The sequence below is a fragment of the Nicotiana attenuata genome, chromosome 1 (assembly GCF_001879085.1).
Source record: "Nicotiana attenuata strain UT chromosome 1, NIATTr2, whole genome shotgun sequence".
Lineage (NCBI taxonomy): Eukaryota > Viridiplantae > Streptophyta > Magnoliopsida > Solanales > Solanaceae > Nicotiana > Nicotiana attenuata.
Window position 1 is genome coordinate 31,346,944 of NC_031989.1, and position 21,303 is coordinate 31,368,246.

Consider the following 21,303-nt stretch of genomic DNA (forward strand, 5'->3'; position numbering starts at 1 on the left):
GGTATTCTCTTTTGCCTGAAAATTCTATTGATTCTTTTGCTGAGCTTGCAGATTCATTTATAAAAGCGCATTCGGGAGCTCAAAAAGTTAAAAAAAGAATGGAGGACATCTTCAAAATAAAACAAGGAGATATGGAGTTGCTCAGGGAATTGTAGATAGATTCCAGCGTGAAAGGATGATGTTGCCTCGTGTACCCGATAACTGGGCAGCTATGGCTTTTGCTAGTAATCTGAATGAAAAAAGCTCGGAAGCCACAAGGAGACTCAAAGAAAGCTTACGAGAATTTCCTGCAACAACTTGGAATGATGTTTACAATAGATACAACACAAAGCTGCGGATAGAAGAAGATACCATTACTCGGTCTCAAAAAGATGAAAGAGTAAGCTCAAGGCGGGCAGAAACTGAAAAAAGGTCCGGTAAAAATAGGTACGAACCTTATGTGTGACCAGCAGGAAGGGATTCACGTTCAAAACAGGAAAATCCAAGGTATAACCCTAGATCAAGGGACAGAGAGTCAGGTTCGTCGTCAAGGTACGGGAAGGATCGAAACACACGAGACACCCGGGATGACGACAGAGGTTCGAAAGCAAAAATTGGTGGTTATAGTTTTACTGTTAGCACATCTGAGTTGGTGGATGTTTTAAGAAGCATGGGAGATAAAGTACGATGTCCAAAAGAAATGAGATCGAACCCAAATAGGAGAAATCCCGATTTTTTGTGCGAGTTTCACAACGATCACGGTCACAAAATGGCAGATTGCAGATTGCTACAAGGTGAAGTAGAACATCTATTAAAACAAGGTTACTTAACCGAATTATTTAGTGAAAAGGGAAAGCAAGCATATATGAAGAATAGGCAAGAACCGCCGAAACCTCTATCACCAAAAAGAACGGTTAATGTCATAAGTAGAGGGGGAGATCAATAGCGTAACATACACGGTAGCAAAGGTGTCAAAAATCACAATCACCCACGGGAAGCGAGTTCGTCAAGTTTTGGAAAAAGATAGTATAACATTTGATGATGCTGATGCAGATGGCGTGCTGACCCTACACAATGATGCACTGGTAATATCTTTACTTGTACATGATACTAATGTAAAGCGAGTTTTGATTGATCCAGGTAGTTCCATAAATATCAGTCTGTTAAGAGTGGTAAATGAGATGCAAGCCAATGATAAATTGGTACCCAAAGCACAAACCTTGTCTGGTTTTGACAACTCGGGTGTTATAACAAAGAGGGAGATAATACTCACCACATTCGCAGAAGGAGTAGTCAAAGATACCAAATTTCAAGTGATAGAAATGGATATGGCGTACAATATGATTCTCGGCAAACCGTGGATTCATGAAATGGATGCTATTCCGTCTACCCTACATCAAGTTATCAAGTTTTTCTCACAATGGGGAATACGACAAATCCGTGGTGATCAACAGGCTTCTCGAAGCATTAATTCAGTGGTAGACTTAAGTGCGAAAAGCGATGAAAAATAGCAATTACAAAACTCAGTTGAGGATTTAGCAACGCAAGCCTCAACTGTAGACGGACAAACAGATGTAGACTCAAGGCCCGATACTATTCAAGAACCAGAAGGAAATGAAAATATCAAAACAACAATCGAAGAATTGGAAGCTATGGTACTGTTTATACATTGGCCGGACAGAAAAGTCTACATTGGAGCCAACCTCAGCCCGGAGATGAAAAGTAAGTTAATTGAATTTTTAAAAGCTAACGCAGATTGCTTTGCTTGGTCGCATTCAGATATGATAGGTATACCACCGGAGGTAATGACCCATAAGCTGAATGAAGATCCAACATATCCACCTGTCAAACAAAAGAAAAGGAAGCAAGGGTCCTTCAAGAATCAGGTGATTCAAGATGAAGTACAAAAGCTCTTAAAAATCGGATCTATCCGCGAGGTAAAGTATCCTGATTGGTTAGCCACTACTGTAGTAGTGCCCAAAAAGAATGGTAAGTGGCGAGTTTGTGTGGACTATACTGATTTAAATAAAGCTTGCCCTAAAGATTCTATTCTATTACCACACATAGATCAACTAATTGATGCTACTGCAGGACATGACCTATTAAATTTTTTAGATGCCTATTCAGGATATAACCAGATAAAGATGGATCCTCCAGATGAGGAAAAAACTTCCTTTATTACAGACAGGGGGACTTACTGTTATAAAGTTATGCCATTCGGTCTAAAGAATGTTGGGGCCACGTATCTGAGGCTAGTGACCAAGATGTTTTAAGAACATTTGGGAAAAACCATGGAGGTTTATATAGATGATATGCTAGTCAAATCACAACAAGCAGAGGATCATATTCAACACCTGTCAGATACGTTTCAGATTCTCCGCAAATTCAACATGAAGTTAAATCCCGAGAAATGTGCATTTGGAGTGTCGTCAGGTAAGTTCTTGGGATTCCTTGTTTCTAACCGTGGCATTGAGGTAAATCCCTAAAAGGAAAATTATATAAGATAAAAAGGAGGAGTTTATACCTTCAATGATGATTGCACAATGTCGTTCATCCAAGTCAAAGAACTATGACTTTCCAGTTTTGACTTTTCAACCGGACCTATCAAGGGTTTTAGCCACACGTCAGCCTGGCATGACTTCTTTAGAAGATTACCATCAGCAGGAACCTCAATGGTAATTTGCTTCATTACCCTGGTTCCACTTGAAGAACCAATTTCAGTACGAGAAGTATTGGCAGCAGGAACGGTCGAAGAAGTCATAATAGCTTCGGGCGGAGCAGAACAGCAATGGTAGGAACAGGAAAATGGGATTCCCATTGGAACAGACATAGGAAAAGATGCAAGAGGTGCTTCCTCAGAAACCAAGTCAAGGTTTTCATCGTCAAACCCACGTGAAAAGAGGTGTTCAGTAGAGTCACGAGGTGGAACAGGCGTCTCTTCATCAGAACTCACTAAAGTAGCTTCTACAGGCTCGATCACAGGAATAGGACGAGGAGGAGGAGTAGCTTCGTCATCCGAAATGACACGTCTTCTAGCCCGCGGCTTACGAACTAATGAGCTTCCGTCCCGCTCCTCTTCATCTTCAGAATCCTGTAGTCTATCAGCCTTTCTTTTCGATAAAGAACTCAAGATTATCTCCTGGGCTCTTGCTAGAGAGAGCCTTGAAGCCGTGATTGACTCAGCACTCACACCTCGAATGGGAAATCCTGATAAAAAAAGGGTTAACAAGTTCTAAGGTAATAACGAAGAAAAAAGGGAAAGTGAAAGAAAAAGTTACCGTGAGTCTTAACCTTCCAACCAAATCTATGTGAAAGATACTTCCAAGACCTAACTTTCATAGGAGCAATTGTTAACAATTTTTCTACCCAACCACGGAAATCGGGAATCTCCTCAATAGTTCCCATGGTTGCTGAAAAGGAAAAGTAAAATAGTTACGGGAAGTACAGGCTCTACAAAAGGAAAAAAAATAAAAGTTATAAAGAAAACTTACGTGCAAAGTTCCACTTCTCAAGGAAGGACATATTTTCTTCACCCACTAACCCACTCGTGGGAGCAACAACAAATCGGGCGTACCAGCCACGATCTTTATCGTCTTCAGTGCTGACTAAAACTCTCTTACTCCTCGCCACGAGAGTAAAAATCCCATGAAGGAATAATTTAGGAGAGTAGAGATGGATTAGATGATAAAAGGTGAAAGGCAATTGAGCCAAGTTAGCCAAATACCTTAGACATGCTACAACCCTCCATACAATAGGGCCAATCTATCCTAGACACACATTGAAGAAGTGGCAAAATTCAATAATGACTGGGTCAATAGGAGGTCTAAATTCTAATGTGAAGGGATACGTATACGCAAAAGAAAAACCAGCTTTAAAAGAAGTGATCCTTTGATTTTTATTGGGGATCAGAATTTGGAAATCAAATTTCCAATGACAATCTCTACGAACAGCAGAAATCAAACCCTCAGTAATCTGTGAAGGATAAACATTGACACGATCATGAGAGGACATAGAGGAGACTTTATTTCTGATCGACTCTCTATCAGAATAAAAAGAAAGTTCAGCAGGGATAATCTCGTCTACTGTAGGTTCGCGAATTGGCTCGCTGGAATCCCTATTTCTAGCAGAAGACCTATGTAAAAAAGAAGCCCTAGTTCTAGAAGACGATGGAGGAGTAGAACTAGGTTGAGAAGAAGAACCTCGTATGGAAATTGACCCTAAACTACGCAGCCTACCACCTCTCCTGCTTCTGGTAGGAGCAAGTGGAAGTTCATTTACTATAAGGATCTTTCGAGGATCAGGATTTGGAGAAGACATAGTTGAACGAAGAAGTAGAAAGTATTGAATGGCAAGATGTGGAAAATTTTTCGTAAAAGAAAAGACGAAGGACATATTTATACTCCGAGGCAACCGTCAAACAAAAAGGTAATGATAGAAACGTCATTATGAAAACTGTCACTTCGTAATTGATGCAACCGTAAAAAAGCCTTAAAAGGCGCTGAGGAGTTGCAGAACCAATCGTAGGACACCATGTGTCACATGCATTAAATGGAAGTGACATACGATGCGTCGGTTCAGAAGAGGGTATAATGATATGTGGGAAACAACGGCAAATATTCCCACTTTAATGAGATCCACTTCCCAAATATTCAATTGCTGAATAATTGGCAAGTGGGAGGACTATCTGTATCGGGAAAAATAAATATTACACTTGTAATATTTTATGTGGCTGACGTAGCAAGACACGTGGATCAGTAGAGAAGCGACAGCTGGAGAAGAATACTTAAAGAGACGCGAGTCTCAATAGGTACGAGCAAGGCGTTAAGAGACAAGAATAAACGGTTGCTCAGGTCTCTTTACAATTCAAATAGATATCAATGGGATGAATCAAGACAGCAAAAAGTACAGATTCATTAACCTTCAATTAATGAGTATGAATGATTAGAAACGTTACAGAATCTTCATGAAACAGTTACAATTGCCAAATATAATATTTCATTAATATCATTAATTGCTCATTATGACTCGATTATGAGAAGGAAGAGACGTTGTACTTAGAAATAGCTATAAAAGAGGGAGAAATGACATTTGTAGGGACACGTTCTGATTATTATTGGAATATACTTATTTACTTTGCTTTAAACGGATTGCCTTACCATTTATTTTGTTCCTATTTCATTGCTAAAATATTCTTTTATTTGATTATCAGTAGCCCGAGTACTTCTAAAATAAGTTTTGACCGAAATTCTTATTTTCTATTAAACAATAAGTACATCTAAAATTTACAGGTCCTTTAGAAAAAGACGTGATTATAACATAAAGGTCATGGTGAGGTTGGAGTTATTACAAAGAAACAGAAAGGATGCAGAGGGAGACTGAGAAACAATAGTTTTTTTCCTCTACATAAAAGGGTGATTTATTTCACACTATGGGTATGAGTTGATTCTAAAACTGCTAAACTTTAAGAACTTTGTAATTTTCGACTATTTTTTTAGGCCGAATATATACGGAGACACTTAAAGTTGGCATCATTTTTCATTTAGACATTTAAACTCAAGGGTGTTCCTATTGAGCACTTATACTATCCGAAACTTATTCCAATTAAGCACTTCTTTGACAATCAGCCAAACTTACAAAGTTTGTGCAATGCACTCGCTGCTGACTTGGCGAATGACGAAAAAAAAAGGACATATATTATTTTGAGTAAAAAAAAAAAGGAAAAAACCTAAAAACACTACTTAACTTAGCATCTTCACTATATGTTCATGTGTGTTCTACACTATTTTCATGTGTGTTCTTGTTCCAAGCACGGTTTTAATCCAAATTTTTACAGAAACTCCTCCAAATTTGTTATAACTTCAGCTAAAGATTCCCCACAATGACCCAAAGACAACCCCAATATTAGTTTCTCAAACTTTCATCAAATTAAGTAACCCATTTTAAACCTTCAAGCTTTTCAAAGACCCCATTAATGGCTTGAGATGAGATGGGGTGCAACTGATTTCTTAGGGTTGAAGAAGAACCCCAAATCTTGAGCAAACATCAAAAGAAAATCATTCACAAAAAGTAGTGCAGCTGAAATTAGCATTAATAGCAAATCATTCACAAAAAGTAGTGCAGCTGAAATTAGCATTAATAGCGGGCCAAACTTTGAACTAAGACGAGCAAAGCCAAACTACTTCCCCAAATCGGAACGAACAACAGGGGGTACTGGTTGCAGACCAGAGCATATTATGCATTGTAATGTAGGTATTCCAATGGTCTTGCTTTTCGTCAGAAATATGTATATAAAAAAAGAGAGGGGGCTCGTTGGTTTTTTGGAGAGGATGAGGCCGCCGGTTTCTCTCGCCGGATTCCAGCAGTGAAGAGATGGGGACTGCCTCAGATCTGTTTTGTTTTTGAGGGAGAAGAAGAAGGAAATAAAAAAGAAAAAAAAATAAAAAATCTATTTTTAGGGTCTTCACGCGCCTATATTGGGTGAAACTCACTTTATGTGCCAACTCAGCAAGAAGTGCTTAATTGGAATAAGTTTCGGATAGTATAAGTGCTCAATAGAATACCCTTGAGTTTAAGTGTCTAAATAAAAAAACGTACCAACTTTAAGTGTCTCCGTATGTATTAGCCATTTTTCTAAATAAGGGATCTAAAAACTAGTACTATCTATGTGGCGGTATCAGACCTGTCACGCGTTTAAGGAAAAAAAGGAAGAATTTGGTGTGGGCTCATAACCTATAAAAAGGTATTGGGTTGGGTTCATCTCTTACGGACTAAAAGCCAATACAAGCTCGATGTATTGCACGTAGCAATAGGAACATGAAGATTCCAAAGATCCCAACTAGCAACTACAATCACTAAGCAAAATCAAAAAAAGGAGAGAAAATGAATATATTAAATAAACCACACAACAATCTTCATGCCAACATTGGCCAACAGAAACATACAATAAAACAACAATGGCTCAAATTAAACAAGAAAAGCCAAGCCATTGATGACCACTTGATACATGAAATGAAAAACAATAACAATAGACTCAGAAAAATACAAAGCTAAACCAAGTGTCTCACATTCCTTAGATTCAACTCCACCATTGGTGCACAGCAACCCCTTCATCTATCAACTTCCCATACAATGTCAAACATTGCCAATAAGCCTTCCTCTGACTTCCATTTTCCTCTTCATAATCATCATCATCATCTTCCAATTGATTTCTGCAGTGCAAGAACAACTCATCCACCAAACATATTGTCTTCTTCTTTATCATTTCTTCCACCACTTCTGCTTCTGCTTTCATCACAACATAGTCCTCTTCCTTCACATTTTTGCTTAACCATTCTGCGGCCCCAAGTAATGGCGTCCCGTTCCCTGATTCCTCTGAATCTTGGATTTCAACATCCAAGTTGTAAATCTCAAAATCTTGATTATTTGCAGGGTAGTTCCTCTGAAACCATTCTGCTACTCCATTTTTCTCATCAGAAATGAAAACTCTTCGCGGGTAATTCTCAAGCGAATCCCCTAACAACTCAGGAAGAAACTTCATCTTCCTTGAAATTGATTTCACCAATGCCTTTCTTGGTGGCTCAAACAACACATCCTCTAATCCTTTCAATGCAACTTTCTTATCCTCAGGTGTGCTTCCACAAAGAATGTTCTTTTTTCGCGAATTCAGCTCATCGTTTACTATCCCAATTTTCCTCAGACCAATCATAGTCTTGTCGAATCGTCGTATGTACACAATTCTATAGTTAGCTAGAGCTTTAAGCTCAGCTAAAGGATCATTGCTCAATTGAGTTACCACAATGCCACCAATCTTGAGCACACGATCAATGAACTTACTGTTCCATTTAGAGCATGCAATTGCAAAATCAAACGCCTCATTTGGGATTAAATTCTTGTTATCCATATCTGAATCAGTCAGCAAATCAACCACATTGTCATTCAACAACTCCAAATATTCCGCCAAATGATCATTATTCTCAGAGCTCAAAATGAGCCCTTTTTGGCCCTTTTTAACAAGGCCTTCATCTCCCAAATCACGAAAAAGATTATGCAACATGTTAAAGTCCCTCACATCATCAGAATTCACGTCGATTACGTCGACTGAGCCTCTTAGTATGGACCCAATTGAGGGCAATGTAAGAAGAACCATTGCCAAGAACAAAGACCGTGACATAATCCTTAAAGCCCTCGAATCTGGTAGCTTAATTATCAAAAGGGCATCTTGATTCAGCCCAATTTTAACCCCAGGAAATTGATTCCCCTTTACTTTTCCCTTTTTGGGGCAATACCCACGACCCAAATCCATCGTTCAACAGCAAAACAATCCAAAATTCTACAGTTTTGGAATCAAGACTCTGCAACAATTGATTGTACCTTGTGCTCCTATAGTTGTACGTGACAAATTCTTAACAACTATAAGAACAGAGAGAGAGAGAGAGAGGAAAAGCCAACGGTGGAAGAGAGGAGAATTTAGCGAGTGCAAAACCTGGCAGCGGTGTGGTTGCCACCCACAAGAGCAACACGGTTAGATCTGATTCTACACCAAAGGAGCAACAATTGTCTAATTCTAGCTACCTCCATGATGTTTTCTTCTTAATTTACTCAATACAGGTCAATTTTTTTTTTCAAGAAAATTCCATGGAAATTGAGTTTCTAGGTACACCCCCCCCCCCCCAGAAATGGTATTAGATGATCTGAAACTCAACTAACATGGAAAAATGAAGGGGGGCAATAATATTTACGTTTGAAGTTGAAAGAAGAGAAAAATGTGGAAGAGTTAGAGAGGATCTTGGAAATGGATGGATTTAATAGGGAGAAATGGAGCTGTTTTTGCATGCGTGTGGGGACCTTTGGGCCGTTGGATTTTATTTCTCCTACTTTTTCGTTTTACTTCTTATATTTTAGCTTTTTTTTCCGTGTTTAAAACTTCGCACACAGTAAAATTTTCGCGGTGTAGATAACTCTACACGTATAGATGATTTAAATAATTAATAATTTAACATGTTATGCATAGGTGATGGAGTATAATTTGACATATTTTACATTACTCGTCCCTTTTTTAGACAAAAATACATGTCTCGTGTGATATTTACTTGTAACTGAATTTTTTTGTACCATAAGTTGGTGATATTTAGTGGGCGTTTGGACATAAGAATTATAAAATTCCAAAAAAAGTAAAAAAAAAAAATTAAGTGAAAATGATATTTGAAAATTAAAGTTATGGTTGGACAAGAATATAATTTTGGTTTATTTTTGAATTTTTGTTAGTTATCTGCGTGAAAATTTTGAAAAATAGTTTTTTGGAGTTTTTTAAATTTTCGAAAAATTCCAAAATATATCTTCAAGTGAAAATTAAAAATTTTATGGTCAAACACTGATTTTGAGAAAAAAGTGAAAAAATTCTTATAGCCAAATGGGCTCTTAAACTCCTTTTTTGTTTTGTATGTTTATGAAATTTATGGAAGAGCATCCGTGTGTTAACATTTTTGTTCCAAATTCCACAACGATCAGCTTATAGAAACAGAATTTATAATGTTGTAGTTGTAGATCTGGTTATTAGATACTATACGGTCGAGTTTTAGCAAAAATAGTTGATGTCCTTTTTTTAAATAAAAAAAATGGCTCTTTGTGCTCCAATCTCTGTTTTAAAAGGCAGAATTGGGACTCGCCCGGGACTCGCCTCGGGGCGGAGCACTCATAAAACGCCCCCGGGCTTATGTGTGGGGCTAGTTCCGTGAGACTTACGCCTCGGCCATCGGGGCTTACGCCCCGGACACGCCCAACGCCCAGCGTACTGGGCTCGCCTAATAGAACTTTATGCAATTGTATGTAACTAACCTTGTAAATCTTCAATTTTTCTAAATAAATCGTTGACTACTCAAAATTACTTTTTTCCTAAGTATAAATTATTATGTTGGGAGTTTTGTCATAATTAAAATAAAAATTATTGCACGTTATTCACTAAGACTACTATGATAGTTAATTTTAAATAAATCTTTCGTTTAAAAAAGTATTTATTTATTAACTATTGTTATGTCTTTACTATATAATATATAATAGTCCATAATTTTTTTTATAATTACTTTTTTTCACGTTTACGAGATACAATACTTATTAATTTAATAGCTCAGTATTAGCTAGTAACTATGTACAAATAATTAGTTATCATGGTATTGTATGGTGAACTATGTGTCACTTTATTAACTTGTTGAAACTTAAAAATGAATGATGCTTGAGAATCATATTTAAATTGTGAATTATGTTTTTATAAAAATTCTCTTTCAAATAGAAAGCATATTAAATAAAAGGAGTATTTTAAGAAAAATATCATATTATAATATCGAAATTCTTTCAAAATTCATTACTCCTTAAGAGATACATATAAGATTTCGTATCGAATATATTACTTTTGATGTTTGAGTTGTAACGACATTGCAACTATTTGTTATGATATATGTCATACTTTTTGTATTATTCATAGTTGAATTATAATTTATTAATATTTTAAATATATTATTTGTTATAATTCTGTGATTTTAATGTACTTTTTATAATTATTTTTTATTTTATACTATCTTAAAAATTCATGAAATTAGTAAAATTTAAAGATCCATGGGACTTACGCCCCATGTCTCAGGGCTTACGCCTCGCCTCGTCAGAGGTAAAACGCCTCGCCTCACGCCCCCGCCTTTTAAAACATTGGCTCCGATCCATGCAAGTTATCTAATTGGACGTTATGTTCGCCAAACATATGAATTTTACTTATTTAATGAAAAAATTTATGCCGCTTTTTGCACCTCTTACAGTATTACAAGGATATAAATATTTTTATTTGATCAGTAATTGTTTGAATGTAGCGAAGTGGCAAAAGGAAAGAAAGGAGAAAAAAACGTCTACGTTATTTTCCTTTTCGTGTTGGGGAAAAATATGGAGAAATGAAAAGCAAAATATTTACGACTTGAACATTTCCTTTTTCTCTTTTTGTCTTCTTTCTAGTTGTTTAACCATCAAATTGGACAAAGAAAGAAAAACAAAAAAGTTTGTTCAGACTTAACAAAGCGATTAGCCATAAAACTTGGGAGTTTTATTAGGTCATGCATGTAAAATGGTTATCAAAATCATTCTCATTCAACAACTACTCTTGTTTTTACGTATGGAACGCTATTTAAATATCCCTATTAAAGACGTCATTCCCTCCAAAATGGTTTATCAAGGTAAGGAAGGATTAATAATTGTGTGAATCTCTCTATCCCTCAGTACTCCCCGACGAAATATTTATATTATTAGGTTACTTACGACCAACGAATCTGGTAGGGAGACGTGGAGGTCGAGTATTAGGGTTGTAGGTTATGAGGTAGTTTGAGTCTTTCCTTTCTTTGTACCATTGCGAGACCAGTCTAGTAGGGTTTTTGTCTAAGATAGTTAGTGGTAATGTTGTGTCTTACTATTTCACTTTTCAGCACAGGAACTATTTAAATGCTATCGCTTTTACTTTGCATCTTTCTTCTGAATTTTATGTTGTTCCTGTTTTTCATATGATTTTTTTGTTGATATTAATATTGTCTCCTTTTGTCTTTTTGTTTTCTTGAGCCGAGGGTATTTCGGAAACAACCTCTCTACTCCTTCGGGGTAGGGGTAAGGCTGCGTACACACTACCCTCCCCAGATCCCAGTAGTGAGATTTTACTGGGTCATTGTTGTTGTTACAACCAACGAATCACTGAACTACTTATTGAGTACATGTTGTCCCGTATTTATATTACACTTATTTATATTTCTGTATAGATTCAGGTGCTGGAGATAAAGATCGTGAGTGAGCTTTGACTATTCACCTTAAACCTATTTGTAACTTGTTCACTGTCAAAATCTTTCTAGCTAGACCTCTCCAGTCTCCATGATTGGCATGATCAATTTTAAGGTGTGTTGTCCAAAATGTATAAGAATTCAAGGAACTTTATATTGATGCTTCAAGGACAAAGTGATTAATTCAATTGAAAAAATGAAGGTGAGCATGTAATTCCCTAAATTAAAATAGTATTTTCCAAAAGAAATATGACATTAACGAAAACAATTGTCAAATCAAATCAGCAGTGAACAAGGAGTACGTGTACGTCTTACAGCTCTTTGATAAGTAACAGTGTCGGTGGATAAAGTGTAGGTATCACATGATTGAAGGAAGGTACAAACAAATGGAGCGTGATCACATGATTTTCATGGGCCCAGGCCCGACGATGGAGATGCTTCAGCCCGTTTTATGTAATCCACCTTAATACAGACCACCAGCCCATTTCCATCTTTCACTGGTCCCCATTTCCCATTTGGCGCTTACATGAACATGAGAAAAATTTAGAACATCACATCTGTTTTTTCTCACTTCAATTATTTCGACGTCGGTTCTAACTGAGGAAGGAGCATTCCTCTAACTCTTTTTTTTAATAATCGTGGTGTTCTACGACTAATTCCGTAAGATATATGTTAGCTCCCATCGAGTATCAATATAGGTATCGGATAACTTTGTCAACTAAAATTTAAACAGATAAGAAGAAATCACCTATTAATATTTTCTACCTCCGTTAAGAGTCCTCATGTTTATCAACGTTTGTGTACAAAGAGCATGCTTTTGTTCCCCGCTTGTTTTATATGGCTCCAACCTCATTCAAGATCTTGAATTTTATGAACAAAGAAATAGACGTTCATTACTAATATATAGAAGAGCGAGAGAAGCAGCTGAAGGTCGTCATGTGTGCTTGCTGCTAAAGGTATTCTGGTCATTTCATATTGCTCCTAACCTTGGCTAAAAGCTAACGCGTGTGATCAATATGACAGCTGGTCAAATCAGCGGTCCTTTAGTATGACAGATAGGTCACTCTCTATCTCTATCTGTTCATCTTCTTTGTTTTTCTCTATCGCTCAGAATTCCACAACCTTCTTCTTCACTGTGAGAAAGAATTGGTGTTTCGCTAAGAATTTCTTTGGCTTCTCCTTCTTCGTTGTAACAGAAAATTGGCGTTTTGTTTGGGGTTTTTGATCACGCCCAACTATGCCTTATAAAAAGGACTCTGCGGACGTTGCAAATATAACCCGAGTATTACGCCCAGGGTCGAATCCACAGATAGTTAACCTATCAACCGCTATCTTCAGACCCACCAAGTCTTCAGAACCAGCTTCTCAAATATTCAAATTCTCAGTTGAGTGTTCTTTAACAACTAGCTTGCAAGTAACTAATGGCTGTAACTAAATTAATAAGGTTGTAAACAATTATGAGAAAAAGCTAAGGCAATGATTTCCCCTATTGATGGAATCCCTTCTGTTTATGCTCATACAAATTTACCCACACATCTCTATCAATCATGAACGCTAATCTTACCGCAACTCTCTCCCGAGTAATTACAGTAATCTACTATTGCACTCTCCCGAGATACACTAGCTTGCTTTATTTAGCACAATTCAATTTAGATTGCACCCAAGGCTTCGTTATTCCTAATCCCGCCTTTAAACCCGCAATTATAGATTCCTCTAATAATTTAGGAGTGGTGTTGTTCAACAATACCCTAAATATGCACTCTTTTCCAAGTTATGCACACTAAATAGGCACAGCTAATTGAGGATCCTGTCAATTAACTACAACGAACACGAAGTTGAACAAATAAAGATTAAACTAGCAATTTGTATTCACATAAACAAGAAGTTCATCACCCAATAGGTTCCATCAAAGCCTTAGACAAGGAATTTAGCTACTCATGGCTATGGGAAAATAAACTAAGATTGAATTCATCATAAAATCAAAAGAAAAGAAAAGAAGAAAGATGTTTAGAGTATTTTCTCACAATGTTTTTCCTTGCTAAGAAACCTAAAAAATCAATACATGCCTCTCTTGGGCGAAGTCTAATGTTTTAAATAGGGTTTAGGTCTAAAAATCCCGTAATTGACACTTTGGTCCCTGAAGTTTACTGCGCCTGCCGCGGTTCTGCCGCGGTCGCGGTAGAACCGCGGTGGATCCAGTTCTCTGAATCTTCGGCCTGTTTTTGCACGGGTCACTTGGGAAATTTCACAGTTGGCCTCTTTTTCATCACTTTTGACTCCAAAACTGCTCCTTAGCCTTCTTTATACATATATCACCTACAAATCATGAAAAGCACTAATAAGAGCATTTTGTCATCACTTTTAGCATTAAAACTACACAAGAAAATGATTATTTAAGGTGTGATTATAGTCAAATTCACCTATTATCAGATAACAAAAATAATCCCTTGTGGTTTTGTGTCTACGGATTGTTCAAAAATAATTATTCAAACATACGCATAAGTAGTTTACTCATTAACGTTATTAAGATTGAAACTTTTATAGGCACGTTTGGACATAAGAAATTTTTCCCTTTTTTCAAAATTTTTTTACTTTTTCCGAAATCAGCGTTTGTTCATAAAATTTTCAATTTTCACTTGAAGATGTATTTTGGAAATTTTCGGACATTTGAAAAACTCCAAAAAACTATTTTTCAAAATTTTCACTCAAATCACTCACAAAACTTCAAAAATAACCCAAAATTATATTCATGTCCAAACACAACTCTAAATTTCAAATATCATTTTCACTTAAAATTTCTTTTAACCCTATTTTGAAATTTTATAATTCTTATGTCCAAACGCCCACTTAGTATCCGTTATGTTTTAAAACACACTATGCTAGTTATTCAATTTGTGTTGTAAACATGTCATGCGTGACCACCATAAAGAGAATGTTGGAATTAAAAATTTATTAAATATAACAAGAAGGTGTTTCTTTTAACATCATGTTTACATTGGGACTAAAGTGACCGAAAGGTCACGCTTGGGGACCAAATACGCCATTTATGCGGCACCCAATTTAACAACAAAAACATTGCCATTTTCGACATTATCATTCACTCATCACTAACCAGTTGACCCGTCGGACTGCTGCAAATTCCTAATAAGGGCATTATTTACAAGCCTCCGGCGATATTATTCCCGGCAGCTCCAGGAAACCCTAATAATGGCTTCTCCTATACCACCACCAAGCTCCGCCGCTTCCGGCGGCTTCCAAAACCCTAACAAGTCATTAAGCTTCTTTGCAAACGCAATGAAGAGAAAGGACAGTTTCATACAGTTCTTCGCTATGACTGGAATCCTTCTATTGAGCGTTCGATCACTCGGGCAAAAGTATCGCATACATGATCTCATGGAGGATAATGCTGCGCTGGAGGAAGAACAACAAGGACTTGTTCAGCGAATGAATCATATCAGGCAAAGCTTACTTGCTGAAGCTGCTCTTGACCCCACTGGCCGCTTTGCTTCACGCCTTCACCGCCTTTTTGGCGAAGACAGTTGAAGAATATGATTATGTTGTTCTAGGTAAGTGTTGTTTCCTTACCTTTTTGGTTCAGTGTTTATAAATTTAGTGATTAAGGAATTTAGGATTTTTTTTAGACGTGATCTTTTTGAAATGAAATGGGCCCGAATAAGGGGGAATAGATATAGAGCCCGTTTGGCATAGCTAATTTGAAGTAGCTGAAAAATATTAAATGCTGAAAACACTTTTAGTGCTAAAACTGATTTAATAAGCAGTTACATGTTTGGATAGAAGTGTTGTAATGGATAATAAGCAGTTGAATATAAGATTATTTTTAAAAGAAAATAATTGAACCTTCCTATACTAAAGGAAAAGATATGAATAGAATAGAAAATCAGTGTTTCTATACTTTATTTTGTTGTTTGGTCTGTAATTTTTCATGTGAAGCACTAATTAGTGTGATTTAATTTCTATGTCATTGAATAGTAGTTTATGCCTTACTAGATTCCTTAGACTCTATGGATTTTATAAATATGATTTTTTGGATGTTTCGGTATATAAATAGTACCATTGTAAATCAGGACCTTCATGGAGATAAGTGAGATCTGATGCGAAATCGTACATCACTTTGTTCTTTGAATTTTATTCTTTTGGGGAGTTTACAAGTGTATTGAGCAAAATAACTGTAAGAATGGAATCAGAAAGTTAGAGACTTAATTTGGTGGAACCTCTGTACAATTCCAGCACTTATGAAAGGACAAGTATGTTAGTTATACTTTGTCTTAATTCATCTGGGCATCCTTGCTTAGCTGATTGTGTTTCATTCACAAATTTCTCTTCCTTGATACACCATGGTCCACTTTGCTTTTAGTGGCTTTCTTAGATGTTTGTGTTGTTTGAAAGTCTCCATCATTAGATACGAGCCCCTCAGGGTTGCTGGTTAAGTCATGTTAGAAGATTGACGCCTTTTGTTAGCTTTTATCAATCTTCATCTAAATGGTCTATTTATGGGCAATCCGTAATTGATATTCCAAATTTCGTAAACTTGGGTAAGTGTAGGTCCGCACGCTGCTCATCAATCTGTTTGTTTCGACATGCTGATGCTTTTGATTATCTTTGACTCTAATCCTGCATCAAAGTTTCAAATTAGGAGGAAAACAGATAAGATGTTTGTGTGAAAGATTCTTTTGAGACAGTTGTTTATAGTAAGTTTATGCTGACCATATGTAGTAGAAAAAGGAATAAATATAGTGATAATTTTTCCAGTAAGGTTAATTGCTGACCATCATAATAAATTTGTTATGATATAAGAATCTCTCTCTCTCTGGGATAAATATGTCTAAGTGCTGTACTGCCTGCCAGCATTTCGTTTAGAATTAAATGTCTTTCAAATAAGCTTTTTTCCCTTAATAATATAAGTCTGATCGAATCATTTAATAGACATCTTGCTTGTTGTTTATATCCTATACTTCTTTTTATTTTCCAAATTTCTTATGCTTGCTTTTCCAGTTTCTTAATGCCTCCCATCTCTATTTGTACTCCTCCATTTTACGTGGCAGAACTGTATACTAGTATTGGTGTTGGTATTATCATAATATGAAGATTCCACTCATTTTGGAACATCATACAAAGGAAATCATATTATTACCTGCATCTTAAAGATATGTGGCATATTTCCATTTATTGAATGTTCGAAAATGTTTGAAAACATTTCTGCCATGGAACTTGCATTTCTAATGAATCAATCTTATTTAACAATTTATAGTTCTAATCAAAAAGCTTGTTTAACAATCTATAGTTGTGATGCTGCAACTCTCGTCAAGGACATTATGAACGTTCTGTTTTTTTTTTTTGTCAATGAACTAAACATATAGGGGTTTAAATCTGAATAGAGAGGATCCAGATAATACTTTTTGCTGAATCTTGAAAAGTACCTACAGCTGACTGAGCTAATGTGGTTCTCCAAATGATGATTTATATAATAATATGATAGATCTCTACGTTGATATGTGGATAACAATGCAAGTTTGGATTTCTTTCATTTTACAAGTTTGTTTTACTCTGTGAAGGCTGATCGGATCGGTAAATAAACTGTAAAAGAACTGACCCTATAATTTTGCTTCTATCACAATTAAAAGCTTAAATTTTCCTGTACAATTTAAGTTTTTTTTCTCTTCTTTTTTATAATATAAGGGGGAAGGGAAAGGTAGGCAGAAGGGCAAACAAAATGGAAATTGAAACTTCCACCTACATGGTCGAAGGTGGGTGAGCTCATTTCACCTAAGTTGCTCGGACTCTTCACTTTTAGTGCCGCACCCGTGTCGACACTACGTTGGTGTGGGATCCCAACCGGATCTGGTCAACCAATTTTGGGTACTTTGACCAAAATCGACGGAGAAATTCAGGACATAGACAATGATTTTTGAAATCAAAACAAAAGTTAGGGTGAAATTGAACAAAAAAAATACCGTGCATATAGAAATTTTTGTGTCAGTCCTTTTCCTTTTATCTCCTTCTCGGATTCCCCTCTTGATCAATATTTTTTCCTTCTTAGAATACCTTTTAATTTTTCGACACAATGTCTCATAATTTAAATATATCTTTATAACTCTATTTCTAGATATTTGAATTAGTTTTGGCCGAATCCCCCCACCCGTAACCGTACCTGGATCCTTACGGCTGAACCTAGGTGTGGGCATCGGTTGGTTCGGTTCGATTATGAATATTATCGGTTTAGCATATCGGTTATCGGTTTACAAATTTGATAAACCGATAACCGAACCGATAAGATATCGGTTATCGGTTAATCGATTATCGATCATTATTGGTTCGGTTATCGGTTTACCCGATAAGATAACTCAATCTAGAGTTAAGCAGAAAAGAGAAGACAATTCACTCGAGTTAAGCAAAAAAAGAGAAGAATTCACATATAGTATACTACCCATTTCTGCATTCTGTCCAGTGGCCACAACTGAAATAGTACTAATTCTTCAATAACAGTTGTCCAAATACATTAATAATAATACAAAGTAGTAGCAATTTTATCTTAAAATTAACAAGTCCAAACATATAGTACTAACAGTCCAAGATAAACTGGATGTTGTTTGTCAAATGCCTAACTTGAAAAAAGAAACCATGGAGCAAAACCTTGATCTGTGCATGGGCAATATTGACACAGAAATGTAAAACACCTAGAAGGCAAGAAAATGTTGTCTTGTTGTCAAAGCTCAGCGTACTGTACAGAAGAATAATGTTAAAAAATATACCTGAAACTGACGAAGATTGTCGATTGAGAATTGATAAGTGCGAAGAGAAATTGGTAGTAGGTATAGGCTGCACAACGTGAGCTCACAAAATTAAGAAACGAAAATAAAAAAATAAAGAATCATTAACATTCAAAAATACCAATATGAAGATGAATTTTGTTATAGAAATTAAAAGCCTAATGTATAAGAATAAAGACTTACGCTAGGAGTAAGCAACTGAAGAATGCAGTTGAGAAAGAATAGGAGAGAATGAACTGAAGCCCTAGCATATGTATATATTTAAGGCTAAAGTCATAATTTTATTAATTCTTATTGGGTTATCGGTTAACCCATTAACAAAATTGGCAAACCGAGGCCCCAACTGATAACCCAATAGTAAATTTTTTTTAAATCGTTATCGAACCGTTAACCTAATAACCCGGTACCGATAACCCAATAAACAATTAACGGTTTGGGTTATCGGTTTTACCCGATATATGCCCAGCCCTACCTGAACCTTAAAATTTAGATCATGAAGAATCCAATCTCTAGATCCGCACCTGAGTCCGAGTACCTTAGCATTTCACCAAGAGAGGCATACCTAATCCCCTTAAGTTGTTAGATTTTTTACTTTTTAGTTCAGTTCTTGTCTTGAAGTTGCTTTTTACTGTGAATTATGGAAGATTATGAGAATAATTAGTATGACCAAACTTGGTTGATATTTTCAGGTATCATGGATTCAAATGTACGTGTGGGGAAGGTTATTTGATATCTCCCATCTGGAATGCCCGTTGAATCTTGTCATGCCAAAGCATTATTGACCTTCAATCCCCCAATCTCGACTCTAGAGATCATGATATGCAGTTCATATACTTAACAATAACCTTCCACTTTGTTGCATCAACGGATGGAGATTTACTTGTGAATTTTCGTTCTCTTATTGTAAAAGCTCCTTTTATTCCAGATTTATCTTTCTTATTTGAATCTTGTAATTTTTTCAACACCTTGATACTTCTTCTTTGGTTTGATTGAAAAAGGAAACCAAGGAAACAAATCTTCAATGGATATGTAGGCAACTCTGTTTGATGTAAGGTTAAGTGAAGCCCGAAAGATTGCCTCAGTTTAGATTATTATTATCTACAACTCAGGAATATGAAATTTAGAACTTATTAATAATTGTGTAGCATGCCATGTAAATGTGTGCCAGGATCGAGTTTGTAGGCTCCACATTCAGAGTTCCTTAATTATTCCTTCCAGGCTTGGCTCTAGAGTCTAGTCTGTACGGGTTCAACGGAAGCTTCTTGTGATGGGCTAGCAGCTTGTGGTTGTCGTGACGCTGGACTCCAACAATTGTACCCACTGTTTTTTTCTGTAAATTTGTTGCTGGGCTGCTTGGTTCGGCTGCTTTAGTTTCCTACAGCAATTCCAAAAGATTGTTTTAGATTGGGATTTTTACCTTTCTATACACTATTTGAAACCTTATTATCCTCCCTACATAGGTCATATACAATTTATTAATTATATACAAATAAGTTTTAAATGAGTACCCCTTTAATAAGGAATTGAATAAGGAATATAAGTTATTTCTTTATACCTTTATACTTGCCCGCTCTCTCTCTCTTCGTCTCTTTACTTTCCTTCTTTATTTTTTTCCCCAATTTTTTTATTTATTTGGTGTTCTCTGTTTTTGTATGTTTTCTTGTTGTATATAGTTTTAATGAAATTTATCAATGGATTTCAATTATTTTAACTTAGCAATTTCCTTTCATGTTGCACAATTGGAGTTCAAATTGAAATTGTCAATCAATAAATGTTGAAGGTGTTTGACTCTCCACCACTGATAGCCATTAAAAAGCTTTAAAGCTTTGAATCGAATTTGGGATTTCAAAAATCATTATTTGTTTGGATTGGGTATTGTTGCAAACAATTGGGAATATTGTTTGGAGTTTATATCTTAATTTTTGAGGGTATTTTGGTAAAGATTAGACTTGATTTCATATTGAAACTCGAAGAAGAAGAACACATGACATAGAATATACTTACGAAATTGTAGTAAAGTTGTAGTATAATTGTATGTAAATTGTATTCTCTTGTAGTTATATATATATATATATATATATATATATATATATATATATATATATATATATATATATATATATATATATATATATATATATATATACACATTCTTTTTTAATTTGAATGTTGTATAAAAGTTGACAAATAGTTGTACAATGTATTTGTCGTTGTATAAAATTTGTATTTAAGTTATTAATACTATCTTTTTACATAAAGTTGTTGATATGTATCAAAATTATATAAAGAGAGTAAGTTCTGATTGGAATTTTAGAGAGGAAGAAGCACACACCACACACAAAATATATACAAATCAGATAAAAAATATACAAAAGACATATTGTATAAAAATTATATTTAAGTTGTATGATATTGTAGTTGTATTTAACTGGGTAGAAATAATGTATGAAAGTTGAAGATAAGTTGTAGATTAGTTATAAATAAGTGTATACTGTATAGTTAGTTGTATGAAATTTATTTTTAGTATGTACGAAAGTTATTGATAAGTTATAAATAAGTTGTATATTATATAATTAGTTATATAAAATTTATTTTTAGTTTATATGATGTTGTAGATGTATCAAATTTGTATTAAATTTTTACGAAATTTATTTTTTAATTTGTATGTAGTTGTACCATACAAATTTATCATCTCTCTGTTCCAATTCGTTGTGCTCTAAAAACTTTAGAGCTCAGTA

At 35.5% G+C, this 21,303-nt stretch overlaps 2 protein-coding genes across 2 annotated transcripts; one reads left to right on the forward strand and one right to left on the reverse strand.

Moving 5' to 3' along the window:
* On the reverse strand, positions 6,841–8,770 carry LOC109223917. The gene has a single exon (XM_019388401.1). It carries the CDS (start codon positions 8,279–8,281, stop codon positions 7,055–7,057), a length of 1,227 nt encoding a protein of 408 aa, XP_019243946.1. The 5' UTR covers positions 8,282–8,770; the 3' UTR covers positions 6,841–7,054.
* On the forward strand, positions 14,780–19,970 carry LOC109223923. The gene is made up of 2 exons (XM_019388415.1): positions 14,780–15,343; positions 19,255–19,970. Exon 1 carries the CDS (start codon positions 14,985–14,987, stop codon positions 15,318–15,320), a length of 336 nt encoding a protein of 111 aa, XP_019243960.1. The 5' UTR covers positions 14,780–14,984; the 3' UTR covers positions 15,321–15,343; positions 19,255–19,970.

Coding starts and splice junctions, on each gene's coding strand:
- LOC109223917 (XM_019388401.1), bottom strand. CDS start 8,281: ATGGATTTGGGTCGTGGGTATTGCCCCAAAAAGGGAAAAGTAAAGGGG.
- LOC109223923 (XM_019388415.1), top strand. CDS start 14,985: ATGGCTTCTCCTATACCACCACCAAGCTCCGCCGCTTCCGGCGGCTTC.